We start from the raw sequence: 15124 nt of genomic DNA, 5'->3' as shown, positions 1-15124 counted from the left end.
ATATATATATATATATATAAAAAAAAACAGGCATCCCACTAACATCCCACTCATAGAATACTGACTGAGAGGGAGAACAGCAGGTATCTACAGGATGCCCAAAAGGCTGCAGAGAACAGAAGGATCCAGAGTGCTGTAGGTAAACTCCAGCCCTTCTGTGCTGCTTTGTTAGACCCACTAGAAACTATTGGAAATAGAGCCATCACTTTGCTACAACTGCAGGACAGTGGAGCAATTAACAGTATTAACAGTTCAAGATGAATTGCAGCAACCCTATAGTTCAGGCTCATCAACAAATTCCAGCTCAGCTCTCAGTATCACCTACCTGATCCTAAAAGCTCTTTTAATCTTTCAAATATAAGATATGAGGCATTATCCTCACAAATGGTTAAATTACTTCATTTTGTTAGAACTACCCAAACTTTGCAAGCTTCATGCACAGAAAGTTTTGTGCTGGTAATCTAGCTATTCCCTCTACTACTTCTCTGTTCTCTTTTACACAAAGTATATCTGAAGTCCTAAAACAGCTCCACTTTCCATACAAGCAGTACAGGGTAGCAGACGTTTGGAACATCAGCCCTTAACTAAAGTTCCCAAAATTTTGCTTGATGATCATTTATGGACAAAGGGACAGCAGAATGGCAGGTACAGTAAAATTAACCGCAGTATAATACTGGACAGCCTCAATTGCAATACCTCCTTCACATTTTACAGCGGATTCACAGCTCATGTATTTTGGGTACTGTTGTTCAAAAGCATAACACAGAAAGGCAGTTCACAGGGCTCATTCTGCATTAGAGAGACTCTCAGAAAGTTCACTGGGCATCATCAGAAAGGCACTGAGAAAGTGCAATAGTTTAAGATGTGAAATACTATCTGTCATTGCTACAGCACCATAATATCCAGGCAGTCTACCTCACCTGTTGGAAAACCACCTTACAGAAATCTGCATACCAATATGAGATCCGCGTGGTCATGCAGCTATGATTCGAGCCACAGCACAACCACATCACAAAAGCAAGTCCAGAAACACTGAAGAACCAATTCTGATCACACAGGGTTAATCAGCCCACAAATGGTTTTACACATGCATGGGTGTACTGTTTTCAAGGCCAGCTCAGTAGGTTAACAGCTCTCACAAACTAGAGAGAAAAAGCTAATAAGCTCTCCAGAGACCAGAGCCGACTCTGTGCAGTTCACTTGGATATCTCAACGCCATACAACTTCAGCCAGAAGTGCTGGGGGCAGCAAAGCCAAGAAAAAAAATAAAAAATATTCTGCTATGTCTGTGTGCAGCCAGTTTCAGTGAGGACAGACCTGAGCTGGGTCCCGTGCCACAGCACTACTATTCTTAAGGGTCCTGAACGGTGCAATTTCTTATGTAGGTGTGCAGCACCCACACCAGCATGGTCTCAGGTGCATCTTTGCTTGTTACATCACTGAGAGACAGAGCTAAGGGTAAGTGCTTCCTGTTCCTGCTAGTCCAGTCACCCAGACTGCTCTTTTGGGAACAAGCCGTGGTCCTGGCTTAAGGGTTGCCCATCTTTACTTGATAGAAAAAGGAAACCCCCATTCTCATTGATCTAGTTTGAATTAAAAAAAAAAGAAAAGAAAAAAAAAAAGAAGATGACCTGAATTAAAAGTTGGATATCTTGCATGATTCCATGTTTCCCCTCTTTTAAAGACATATTCCTCACCACTCAATTCATGCCAGCTGCTTGCCATCAGACCCTTCTATGTGCCACTAGTTCCCTAACAGAACAAAACAGCAAGTCAGCAAAACATTGAACTAGTTTCTTACAGTGACCTACATACCTCAGTAGTTATTACTTCAATAGATATGGTAATTTCCAGTCCAAAGCTCATGAGGAGCACAGGAAGAAGAGGAGAATTGAGCCTTCTCCCTTTGGCCACTGCTTCAACTCAGCTACCCATGGAATTACAGCCCTAGCTCTTTTACATCAGTGTAAAAGGTCCCTGTCCATCCCATCCAAACAATCTCTTAGGGGAACTACTCTTTAAACAGATCACATCACTTGCCTATTAGGTTTTAAAGCCAATCTTCCAAACAGCTGCAGGTAGAGAACCATAACAGAAACTCCTTACACCTGTTTTTCTATGAGAGCAATGGTTTCTTTGGAACCACACCACAGGATCCTTATGACAACAGCAGACACATCACACACTGTCAATTTGAGCAAAACAAGCTATTTCCTGATGGAACAAAGGTCTCAAGTGTATGCAATAAGATCTCCCCAAATGTAAAATCAAGCTGGACTGCTACAACTTATACTGTAGAGCAAAAAGAAAAACGAGCAACAGTGACATTCTGGAGAAAATGGGGAAAGATCACCTGTTCTTTGTGATACACTTACAGCTGAGAGCTCTGAGTATCTTTGCTTTAAAACAGCAAGACAATGCCAAGGATACAACTGAAGTAATTTTTATTTAGTACTGAGCCTGAAAATCTGTGGCAAAGAAAAGATGTGGTATCCTCCTTCCCAGACAGTTTGAAATTCCTTTTATCTAGGGAAACATCCATTCATCTTTTTACAATTGATCTGTTAAGCAGAGAGAATGAAACAGCTACAAATAGTAACACCTCCATCTGAGAGGCAAACATGATGAAGAAGGGAAAGTTTGAGAGGGCATACAGCTGAGCAGAGGTACGTGCACAGCAAAAACGAGGTTCCAGTTTTCTGATCACTGATGATGACTCCAACTGCTTATAGAGTTCTCTCACTTCTACCACCTCTGAAACCACATCAGAGTTTTGGAAAACCTTCTGAAAACCATTAGAAATTTTTGCAGCAGCAACACCATATAACAAACCCCTCTCAGTACATTTTGCTCTAGATGAACAGACAAAGATATGCCTTACACTGAACCTTCTCAGAACTAGTCAATGGACAGACAGGACACAGAGACCATTGGATCACATTAAAAAAAAAAAAGGAATAAGCATCTGGATTCTTCATTTATCTCACTCAGTAATAGAAAAGGCAATGTTCTTCCAATTCCAGGTTATTCTGAGATTTTTCCTATCCCACCCTTGTTAATCACTACAGGACACAAAATCTAACAGTTTCAGACTCCAGAGCACTCCCCTGCACCTTTGCCCCGTGTAAAGGTGTAGCACAGACAGCTTCTTATTGGTCGTGCACTGTTCAACCCCTGGCAAGACTCACTGCTCTCTTATTTATAGTTTTATGCAATTTTCACCAGCATTTCCCTCATCAGAGTAATACTTCAAATTCTAATATCATCAAATTCATGACTTACTGTTAAAAAATTCCTCGTAGTCAGTTTTCTCCACACAGCACGTGTACATGCGCAAAGCTGCTACCTTAATTTTCTAAAGAAAAAGAGAAGACAATACACAAAGTATTCATGAGAAGAGCTAGTGAACACTACTGGTTTAGTTAAACACACAAGCTGCCATCTTCTAAAAAGACTTCTGAGAATCACAGTCCGTTGAGATTTTTCAAGAGCACATTAAACATCATATTACCTCTCAGGGATTACCAAAGTATAATTCATCTTGCCTTAAGGCAAAAAAAACCCCAAAACATGGCTAAATGACTTAATGAATACCCTTCTAAATCTAGTTTAATATAATATTTGCATCACAAAAATAATTGAAATGGTTTTCTCCACATAGACTCCAAAGATCCCAACTCACAACTCTTAGTTTCCTCCAATAATTTTCACTGTTTATGTATGCAAGAGTGTGGTGTATAATTTAATTTTTAAGAAGTTATATACCAGACATGCACTAGAAGTATCTTCTTCCTCCCCACAGTAATGAAAACTGACCAGCAAAGCTTCAAAGTCAAGGAAATAACGCCACATGATGAATGATACGAGGTATATTTCAGGTGCTTCAGAGCTTAATTTTGTCCATGGCCTGCCATTCCACCAGAAACACCTTAGGGCATAATGTATAACCAAGATACATGTGCTTAAGCTTCAAAGAGAACAAGAAATGACAGAACAGATGTGCAAGAGAAGAACTGCTATCCATTCCTTTCCACCGATCTCAAGGAAAGCAGAACAGAAATAAAAAACTGGAGGCCAGGAAGAAGTACTGGGTTGATTTGTTTGTTTTTAATTGATATCTATTAAGGATTGTGTCAGTAATTCACTATGCTACAGATAAACACCCTATCCCTGTTGAATGACACTTCAAATTACCCAAGTATTATTTGTATATCCTCCAACCAAGATAGAGAAGTTACAACTGATCAGCTATGGAAACACTGGGGCTATTATATTTTTACAGGGTTCTGTCAAAAATGAAGGATTAGAAGCTTCCTCAACAATTGAGTGCATGTCTAAAATTCTTGCAGTAAAATAATTTACACCATTTACTGGAGTTGTGAAGGTTTCCATTTTAAAGGAAACACTGCCTGGCCTGGGAGCAGAGATCTCCCTTGTGAAAGCCACTGCCCCAGAACAGGCATTACTAGACATTAAAAACATATTGTAAAGAGCAGTTTCTGCAATCCAGCCTTTAAATTAGGCAAGTAACACAGGAGAAACTGGTGAAATTTAATCGTGGAGGTTTTGGTGGGTAAAAGGTAAGGGGGGAGGGAGAAGAAAGTGGAAAAAAAACAGAGAAATATTAAGAAACTTCCCTAAGATCTCATAGAGAGCACTGGCAAGGCCAAAAATGAACTCAGGTCTCCTGGGCCCTAACCACAAAATAACTCTCTTCAAACCCAAGTTCCCTAGCCAAAAGCAAGCAGTAAAGAGAAGCAATTAAGGAGAACTCTGAATCAACACTTGTAGCTAATGAGAATCTTTATTACAACAATATGTATACAAACACATGAGAGAGAAACTACCCTCTCATGAGGTTTAGCAACACCTGATAAAAGAAACTGATTTTTAAACAAAATAACTGTATATTAAGGGAGCGAGTTATCTTTTCTTTGTATTTTCTTTTTGAGGGGTGAGATGCAATAAGAAACTGCATCAAACTAGAATCAGAGAACATCCACTCTGCCTTGCAGGTACTCAGAGCAGCTGAGAGTCTTTTGACCTTGGCAGAGATGGGCTCAGCCCTTCCCAGTCACAGAATCACGCCACCTTTTCCTGTGATTGCTTTTATACCATGTCCTGGTCAAAGCTACGTTCAGAATTGCTTTTATACCATGTCCTGGTCAAAGCTACGTTCAGAATTTCATCTTTGCCTTTTTCCTTTCTGCAGATGGAACTGAAGCTGTTTTACAGAACTGCTCTCATTCAATCATTGTTAACAACAGCTTTAGGGAAGGACTATTTAAAAATCACTGAAGAGAAGGTATTTGGGTGACTTTGGCTCAGGCCGTGACTGAAAAGCAACACAAACAGCAGTGGTAACACATCTCACTACTGTCCATTTGGGAGATCCTCCTGCCACAGAAATACAGAGCACTGAAAAGAAATCAAAGAAAGCCAACAAAAATAAAAACATGACAGAGATCCAGCAATAGAAACAAGTTAGAATAGGTCCCCTTCAGCCCAGTGGAAGGCTCAGCTAATATGGTGTATTTGAGACTATTAAGTCACAAGTGAATGGGAGAATGTGAACATCCACCCCAAGGAAAGAAAAATCACCATCTAGAAAAAGCTAAAAACAACTTTACGTCTTCCTACAGCATATTTTTCAGCTATGGAGCTCTGTGATACAGGACACTATACACACTATAAGCTTATGAGAGCTTCAAGTGCAACTTTACAAATTTGTAGAACAAAGATCAATCAATGGATACTACAAAAAATGTTTACGTTGTCCTGAAATAGACACTGCTGAAAGGTAGAGGAGCACATGAGAGAAGTACCATTACATGGTTTTCCTGTAATTAAATTCTTACTAGGTAACTACTATTGGTCATTTATCAGAAACAAGATGCTGGCCTATGTAGACATCACACTTACTTTAGGATAATAAAGCTGCTATCATGTCCCTTGGTGCACCAATGAAGAGGAAAATAGGATATCAGAACAAATTTAGAAAGGCTAAATTACGACTCTACAAATCAAATCCAATACCCCTGCTTACATCAATAATGACAACAAACCCACCAGGGCAGGTTCCAGCTCTGAACTACCAGACTCCCACATTACAAAGCAATAACTTACATGGGTAATAATTAGAATTGTTCCATATAAGTATTGCTCCCAACTTAAGAAAAGAGAGTTGATTATGGGTTTTCCTGCTTTGTTTTTTTTTTTTTTTCCCCTTAAGGAAGCCATAAGAAAGCCAAAAGTATTAAACAACCAAGAAGATGACAAATAAACGCTTTACCCATCTGCTGTACTTCAGTGGACCTGTGAAACCCATTGCTTCTATTATCCTTGTGAAAGGACCCACTTTCTCCTCAGACGTCTGCACAGAATCTTTTGCAGAAAGCTGCTGTAAAATAGAAAGATTATCACATCAGTCTCAGCAATTAGACCTGACACATCAGATCAGAGGCAGGCTACAAGCTTCATAGAGAATTTTAATTTTCTGGTTACTTTCTTTGTTCAACAACACGCACACAATTAAGCTTTCTCTGCAGAATAGCATCCTGTTTTTCTTACTTCACATTCCTCTATTTATAAGTACAAGCAATCCACTGTAAGCTCAGGCTCTGACTGTACAGAAATTTGCTTTCTAAAACAGTGCTCCTATTCTGGATTACCATATGCTTTCTGAATGACTGCCCTTTACTTGAGCAGATAAAATGAGTAAATAAATCACAGAAAGAGAGCAAATAAATCATAAATAAGATAAATTCTGGGTCCTTTCACATTCTCTCAGACATACTGTATTCTAGAGTAATTATGTATTATATAAAACAATCAGCTCCCCTTAAAATTAATGAAGCTAAGGAACCCACTGTTCTAACTGAAAAGCTCCACCAGATTCTTATTCCCATTAGAGTTATTTTCAATTTTATTTGCAGAAAATCTAGATCAGGGAAATATTCAGTCCTCAGTGACCTGCAATGCCTGCAAACATGAAGATAAAGGTTTTACCTATACATCTTAAACAGCACTAGGCTGATAAGAAACGTTCATGGCATTCTGCCTGAAACATCACTGCAGTACTGAACAACATGTAGTTGTCATTTGTACTCCAGAAAATAATTTCTAATGAATGAAGTATACTTAATTCTAATGAATTTGGCATAAATAAACTCATCAATAAACTCATTTTCACCATTCAAACCAAAACCTACTGCAAGTGAATCTCCTACGTATATTTGAGGAATGCAGCTGTGAACCATTTTCATCTGAGAAAGTTCCTTGATCAAGGAAAGTTAAACTGCTTTGAATTGATGGAATTTCACAATGAACTTCCTCCTACAACATACCAAGAACTTTGTCAGTAGGGAAGCAATTCAGGAACATAAGGACTGCCACGCATGGCCAGAACACTCAGACCAGTGCCCCAGCTCCACCAAGGACCAGTTGCAGATACTTGGAAGAGCTACTGAGAAGAGCAGGGAAATACAGTCACATACACTGCAGATCCCAAGGGTGCACTTGCCCAGCTTTAAAGACTCATCCCTGAACTAGAAACGCATGCACTCATTTACTTTTGGAAGCTACTCATTTCAGCACCTCAAACAGTTTTTGAATATTTAACCTCCACGGCACGCTTCTACATGAATTTCACTGCTTTGTTGTGTAAAATCAGTTCCCTTGTGCCTCAGACCTCGCAAGTTCATTGAAAGCTCCCGACTTACCTGTACGAAGTTACAGATTGCCATTACCTATTCCCTTTCTCAGCATCTTTTACAAATTTTATAGACTAGTACTACGTATATGCCCACCAATTATCAGTCCTCAGTTCAGGAAAGCCCTACAATAGCTATTTCACATACAGAAGGCTTTTCAGATTCCTATAATTTGTACATTCTCTACAGCTTCCTTAGCACGAGTAATTTTTGAAACGACGTAAGTGATAAATAAGCATTAAAATACTGACATATATTCAGCTCAAGCTGATATACTTCCACAGAAAACTAACTGCAAAGGTGATAAAAATTGTAGTTTGAGACATAATCGATCTCCATGGGATACGGAGGGCATTTGAGATAAAATGATTTGTACTCATGTACAACCCACAGATGGCTATTAATTTCTTGACCTCCATCGTGCCTAGATCAGTGTGAAGAAATGTGCTCAATGCCATTTGATTACCTATCAGTAAGACAGCATCCCACTGTCCAGGACCCCTTTGCTTTGAATGCTGGCCATTAAACCTGTTCACCAATCCACTGCTAACATGCAGAACAGCCACATCTGTAAAGGTGCTTTCCAAACCTCGTGCTTTCCACACCACGTGTGATGGGACCCAATGAGTTTATGAATGGGTAAATAAAGATTTAATCCCACCTTTACTACTTGGCTTTTCAAGATTATTCCATGCATTATTCTTCTCTACACTAAAAATGACTCCTAATCTTATGTCATAGAATCTCTTCATAAGACAGGTAGGCAATAATAGGATATATTCAATGGAAAACTTTGGTCCCAGTAACCACTGTCACACCAAGCTCACTAAATCAATTTCCACATCAATTAAAGTGATACTAACTCTCTAGTGAACCCAGGCACATCAATTTTACAACGTGTCTCTTGTCTACAAACGCATTATGAAGCCTCCTTTGGTACAGACTTTTCATTATGCAGAGGAAATTAAGTTAAAAGCCAACACTATCTTGATTCAACTGTTGTTAGCCCATCACCAAAAAGCATAAAAGAGCTGAGAACAACCTTCTGCTACAAATTGCCATGACTCTTATTTCATTCAGAAGTCTGACTCAACTACCTCAGGAAATGAAGTGGGGATTTAAGCAGCAAATTCTTTGTTCAGTGTATGGACAGAGATATAGCACTGTCAGGATGAACTGTACAACTGTAGCTAAATGCAATTAAACAGTCATTTAAGTGTGTATAAAACCAAACAGAAAACAAAACACTTTTGAAATCTTCTCCTTTAAATTTAAGCAAGCTCATCAAAAACACTGAAAAGCACATAAGCCCATCTTTCTTGCTCAACACACAAAAACTGAGTGTTCAAAACAAAAACCCTCTTCCTTTTGTCAAAAAATACAAAAAAGAAACAATTGGAGCTTCCCTTTAATTCTAAACCACTTTTCCACTAGGGGTAGTTCATCAAGTTCACATTTCAAAGACAAGTATTTCTCTATTCAAAATAATAAGGTTCCAGTCCAAAAACTTATCCACCTGACCTACCCTGTTGTAAGACACCTCCTCTCTGCACAGATTCTTACATCAAGGCTATTTTAACCAGGAAGCTCCCTTATACCTCTCTCTACTTTTGTATTGGAAAAGGCTAAATGAGGAATACATCAAAACCAAGGCCCTCACTCCCTACTTGAAGACCTTCATGCCCCTTCTGGCATGTTAGACCTGTCATTTTAGCACCCTCTGCTCTCCCAGATCTGCCCTCCAAATGGTATTTCTGCAAATGTAAGAGGTGTCCCAGGCAGGCACAGTGATTAGGCCATGCCCCAGCTTTGAGAGCCTGGATTCTAGTCTTAGCTCAATTCATGATGTAAGTGGTGCAAACCACTTTGTTTGTTTCAGTCTTTGTCTGAAAAAAATGTTTGGTTTGCTTCACCAGCTGAGAAACTGGCTAAAAAGAAGAAAAAGGTGAAAACTTGTAGTTAAGGACAAGATGCAAAGAGCAGCCAGTAGTTCCTCATTTCTCATATCCCCTTGTTCATTTTAACTACCCATGTCAAAATAAGCAACTGAAATTCCAAACCTTTCTAACACTTACACCAGCAAAATACATAATCAGTCAGACAGCAAAATGAGATTTTTATGCAAGTTTTACCCATAAATCCCTTACTGCCCTTTTTCCTGCCCTCCCTTTTCTTTCATGAATGTTCCATTTTACCATTCCCTTCACAACAAAATAGCAAGAATAGGATCAGGATATTTACTAATTGATAGATGCTTTGATTAAGTTCTGGAGGTGATTCATGCTCCAGAAGACTCCTATTCTAAGATGAAAGATAATAAATGTAAGAGATGCAGACATAACAAATTAACAAAATAATACAGATAACAATAAAAAGTATAACAATAATTAGTCTTTATTAATATGCAACATGACAACTTTCAGTTTAGCAGATGGCAAAACTTTTGTTACACGTTATCTCCAAGATAAGGAATCAGGACTCATCTTATTCACTTTCAATATCTATGGGCAACTTCTGCATTTCCTTCTTTGAAGATGAGAAGGGAACATCTGCCACTCCCGCTACCAATAACTACTCTCCTTAACTTACCTTCTTTCCTTAGTGGGCTTATTATAAGAACCTTCACCACAAACAATCCAGCTGTGATTTGACTTTCCTACGCTAGCACTTCATTTTCTGGAAAGCAACAGAACATTTCTCAAATTATTGGACCCATTATTAATGCTACTCTAAACCATTTGACATAGATTCATCAGCTGCGTGTTTCCAAAGCATTCTGTTACCTCTATCTATCCACTTCTTAGCATAAAGTGCCCTCCAAAAACAAAAACATCAAACTCTTCTAACCTTATTTGTACTGTAAATCAATCTATTCTGATGCATTTTGGTTCCATTGGCTTCAATCAATCCACCACAGGCTTTAGGCAGCTGGAACTGGCCAGTCTTGCATCTCTAGTAAAAAGAATAGAACAAAGGAAAAAAAAAGGAAAAGTTGAAGAGATCACTGACTAGTGAATACTTAACTTTACAGCAATGATCCTTACTTTGTTTCCAAGCCGATTTGGTACAATTCTGAAAAACTTTATGCAACAAAAAGCACAAATCTATTACTAACAGTTACAAACAAAATGGTTGTCCATGCTTAATGCTTCTCACTACGTATTTTTAAGCATTCTGAAGATGTATTGATGGAACAGTCTGGCAGAACTCAAAAACAAGAAGCTATCTGCTTTGGTTTCCTCACAATTACATTTTTTTAATCTTTTAGTAAAGAATAATTCTTCTTCCTGGCCTGGCATGAAAACAGACCATGCTATTTTTCTCTGTAACTTTATGGTCCATTCAGTTGCCTTCGTGGCCAAGGCTGGAGTAAAACAAGCTGCACAGTAACAGCAATCACTTTACCATCTACATGGCACATGATTTGTGCTACAAAGCTTCTGTACAATAAAGAATAACATCATGTAAAAGCAAGCAGCATCTCCACATAAGAGTGGGACACACATCTACAGTATCTTCCCAGATTTGTGGTCAACTGTTTATGAATAAAGTCAGATAAAGTAAACATGCTGTTTTGTTCAGCGTAGTCATTCCCAGATGCCTACTAAAACCAAACTGGTGGCTCAGAGTTAACTTTAATTTTAACAGTCAACTTGAAATCTACTCGTTTCCTTCACTACTTCCAACAATACCCGTCCAGATGTAACATATAGGAGAAGAGGAGGCTGAATCTCCTCTGGTTTTATTTTGTGCAAGAAGAAAACACTCAGACATACCTTGATCCTGTTCAGATAGCCTGCATCTTTTTGCATTTGCATTTTTAATTGCATTCTCATATATGGGTCCTTAACCTCCAACTGTTAAGCAATCTTATGGTTAGCTTACTATGGATAGACACAGTCTGACACTACGAATGCTACTTGAAAACCGTGAGCAGCAACACAAAGCTTTTATACTGAAACAATATTACTCTATGTTGCACTGTGCCACGCAAATGTACTATCAATACTGGAAAGCCTAAGGCTACTGTGGTAAATAAATGTTAAATACAATAAAATGCTGGCGATAAATTGCAAACGTGACAAATTTGTAACGTCTGCTTTGGAAAAACGACATCTACATTTCAATTTTCGTGTGTAATCTACTCAAAACAGCTTCATATTCTTTCCCACTAAAAGACTACGTTGGTAGAATGATGACAACCGTGTTATAGAGGGTAGGGGAGTTCACTCTTTCAGCAGCAAAAACCTTTTAAGCTGCCTTGATATTTCAGCAATTTACCAACAGTGAAGCAAGGACAGCACTTCTGGAAGCCTCATAAAAACTGTTACAGATTTAAATAGATCCCAGTTTTTACATAATTAATGTACAGTGATACCTTACCTGAAAAATACCATGAAGCATCCTCCTGCACTGGCCTTGGACCATGGCTGTCTGTAATAAGCCACTGCAAGCTGCTATCCATTGAGTTACTTCAGCCTGGCAGCTCTGGAACAAGACAAGCAATGCAAAAGAAGATTCTAATACTCAAGAAGAGTTTAACTGTCCTCCTGTTTCCACGGGTTTTAGTTATTTAAACAGAATCACAGAATTGTAGGGGTTGGAAGGGACCTCTAGAGATCATCGAGACCAACCCCCTGCCAAAGTAGTTCCCTACACCAGGTCGCACAGGTACCCTCAAAACAAAACCCTCAGATTAAATTCCAAACTTGCATTTGACAGAAGCATAAATTTTGACTATAAAAAAAATCCCTTGCCCTCCGATAAAGTCACGCCACCTGAGAATGCTGGCAGAAGCAGATCAATCAAAGGAAGCAGTGGGCTGTCCAAATCATAAAACACAGCATGACACTTACACCTGCAGAATAAATTCAGACATGTATTCCATTGACTGGAGGATCACTAAAAAGCACTTGGACACTCAGATTCTATGCATCTTCATCATACTCTGTGTTTTAGTACTTCAAAATACGTCGGCCCAGTAAATTTCAACAATAAAAAATTCCTTCAATAGGAATTAGAGGCAATATAGAAAAGAGGGTTATCTTTGCACCTTCCATTTACTTGCTATACTCAAGCTAGTATAATACTTGTCTCCTTCACACATGATCTACATTAATATTGGAAACGATGTATATATTATTAGAGAGAATAGGCTTTTTTTTTTAATATAAAAACAGCTTTATTTTTTTTAACAGAGACAAAGATGATTAAGGGTTTGAAGCACCCAACATGTGAGGATAGGCTGCAAGAGCTAGGACTGTTTAGCTTTCAGCAAAGAAAACTCCAGGGAAACTTTATCAATGTGCACAAATAGAGGCACTGGGATGAGGGGAGATATGGCCAAACTCTTCTCAGTGGTGCCAGGGAAAGTATAACTATAGCAGATCTGCCGAGAAGACAGGACAGACAAATTGGGATATTTACCATTAAAAACATAAGGAAATAAGGAAAAGAGTATATTAGGAGCCATTATCACTATTCGTAGAAAATCACCTCCCATTTAAACCACAAATGCTGCTCTTTCTTCACAATATGGTGGAAGAAAACACACCTAGTCTAAATCAAAAGGAGTTACTCTATGGCAGCCTGCAGCCAGCTGTCCTATCAAGATCCAGGTGAAAGAAAATACCTACGGCCTTCTAAACCCTTCCTGGCAACTACTAGGAAAGCCATAGGTAGCAGACAAACTACTCTTCAGTATCTCTTCTTAGATAAAGGATGGTTTTACCACAACAGAACTATTAACTGAAATGTTCAGAAAATACCCAGGATTGTATCATACAACGAGTGCCTGAGAAAGCTTGAAGATTAGAAGAAAACAAAACTGTCCCTTCTTATTTTCAGTACAAAGAAGAAATGTTTAAAGGCTGAAGATTTGCTTTCATTTGATTAGGCAACTATTAAATCCTACTGCAAAAGATGATAGCATGGAACACCATGTATCAGCAATCACACGATATCACATAGCTTGAGCAGAATTATGTTGCTTGCAGCTAGAAATCCCCTGCCTCCTATCTGTATCTGTGTACTCTCACCACTTACTACAGCTCCTGAGTTTCTCTAATCACAAAGCAAGGTGCTTCAGACCACAAAAATGGCAGACAACTACATCTCGTCCAAAGAGAATTTCTTCCAGCCGGGATAAAAAGTTCAAGCAGCTTCCTCTGCGATATGAATACCAGAAGCAGATGAGAGAGGAGCACTGCATGGGGATAGGAAGCATAGGAGACAAACCTGCACCTTTTGCATGCAGCTTTACACTGAAACTGGCACCCTGGGGTACAGATCCATGGACGGCTGAACCCTCAGTGACTCACTGCTCCACTCCCGCTCGGCTTCCCCCTCGCTTTTTGCTAGCGATTGCCTCTTCAGCTCATTAAAACAGCAGGAAACTAACTTTATACTGTCCCAGTTCTGCTGCTTTGGCATTAGAGCACAGGGGCCAAGAAAAATGCTGGGGCACGCAGAGGTATGCAATAGCACAGAACCACATGCAAGGACAGAGCACAGCCGCTGAAGCAGGAAACAGGAGCTCAGCTCACTGCATTCCAGTCTCTCTCAGGCAGATTTGCTCTCAGCTGTTTTCAGCTGGAGGGCTGAAAGGTTCACCACTGTGATACCACACCCAAGACATCAATGTCAGAAACAAGGTGGATTATTTTCAGAAGTGGGCACTGCTCTGTGACTACAAGCCTTGCATTTCTGCCACCACCCTGTCTCCATCCAACAGCATCAGCCATCCCTCGTTTGTACTGTGGCACAAATCAGCTCCAGCCTCCAAGCTCCCTTTTGTAGGCCCTGACATCCGGCAATGTGCTGCAGAGGCTCTAAAACCTGACAGACGAAAAGCACACAAACGCATGAGAAAGAACAAAGGAGGGAAGTGAGCTGGAATCCATCCTCAAGGGAACCCAATCTCTGCCACTCGATGCAAAACCTGCAACCTGATAACGTCACCTCCCACCCCAACACCTCCAACGGAGAGCCCATAGGAACGCACATCCCCACCGCCCAGCACAGCGCCACGGGCACAGAAAGAAGGCCTCAAGGGCACCACTCAGCCGGAACACTCAGGTCTGCCCCGGCTCCTGTTGGATCACACGCTCGGAAGGAAGGATCGGAGCCGGCCCCGTGCATCAAAACTGGGAGCGCCCCAGCAGCGCGGTGCAGAGCGCCGTGCGCAGGGCTCACAGCGAGGCACGCCGTAAGCTCAGGACGAGAACTGGCCGCTTACAGAGCGACGGGCGAACCGCCGGGACCGGAGGGACGGAGCCGGGCAGGCGGGGCCGCAAAGCACCGCACGTTCCCTTGGCGGCACCACCCGCCAATGCCACTCACCGCGGCCCGCGCCAGCGCCGCCATGCCTCCTCACGCCACTTCCGGCAGAGAGACCCCGCCCCTTCCGCTCC

General features: G+C 40.3%; 1 protein-coding gene across 3 annotated transcripts in view; it reads right to left on the bottom strand.

Moving 5' to 3' along the window:
• LOC104913979 (ubiquinol-cytochrome-c reductase complex assembly factor 1) overlaps window positions 1-15124 on the bottom strand; it is a 55999-nt gene extending 40875 nt beyond the window's left edge. The window contains exons 1-5 of one of the 3 annotated variants that reach the window (XM_010722259.3): window positions 15054-15124; window positions 12096-12200; window positions 10560-10664; window positions 6293-6400; window positions 3283-3355 (exon numbers count right to left, since the gene is read on the bottom strand). In XM_010722259.3, the coding sequence (XP_010720561.2) occupies window positions 3283-3355; window positions 6293-6400; window positions 10560-10664; window positions 12096-12200; window positions 15054-15077 (415 nt within the window). In that variant the 5' untranslated portion in view covers window positions 15078-15124. Of the gene's footprint in view, window positions 1-3282; window positions 3356-6292; window positions 6401-10559; window positions 10665-12095; window positions 12201-12490; window positions 12557-14949; window positions 15020-15053 lie in introns of those variants that run through there. The other 2 variants (XM_019622070.2, XM_019622069.2) reach the window with 2 other exon arrangements.

This window comes from Meleagris gallopavo, chromosome 22 (genome assembly GCF_000146605.3).
Source record: "Meleagris gallopavo isolate NT-WF06-2002-E0010 breed Aviagen turkey brand Nicholas breeding stock chromosome 22, Turkey_5.1, whole genome shotgun sequence".
Taxonomy (NCBI): Eukaryota; Metazoa; Chordata; class Aves; order Galliformes; family Phasianidae; genus Meleagris; species Meleagris gallopavo.
This window is presented reverse-complemented; position numbering and strand designations above follow the sequence as displayed.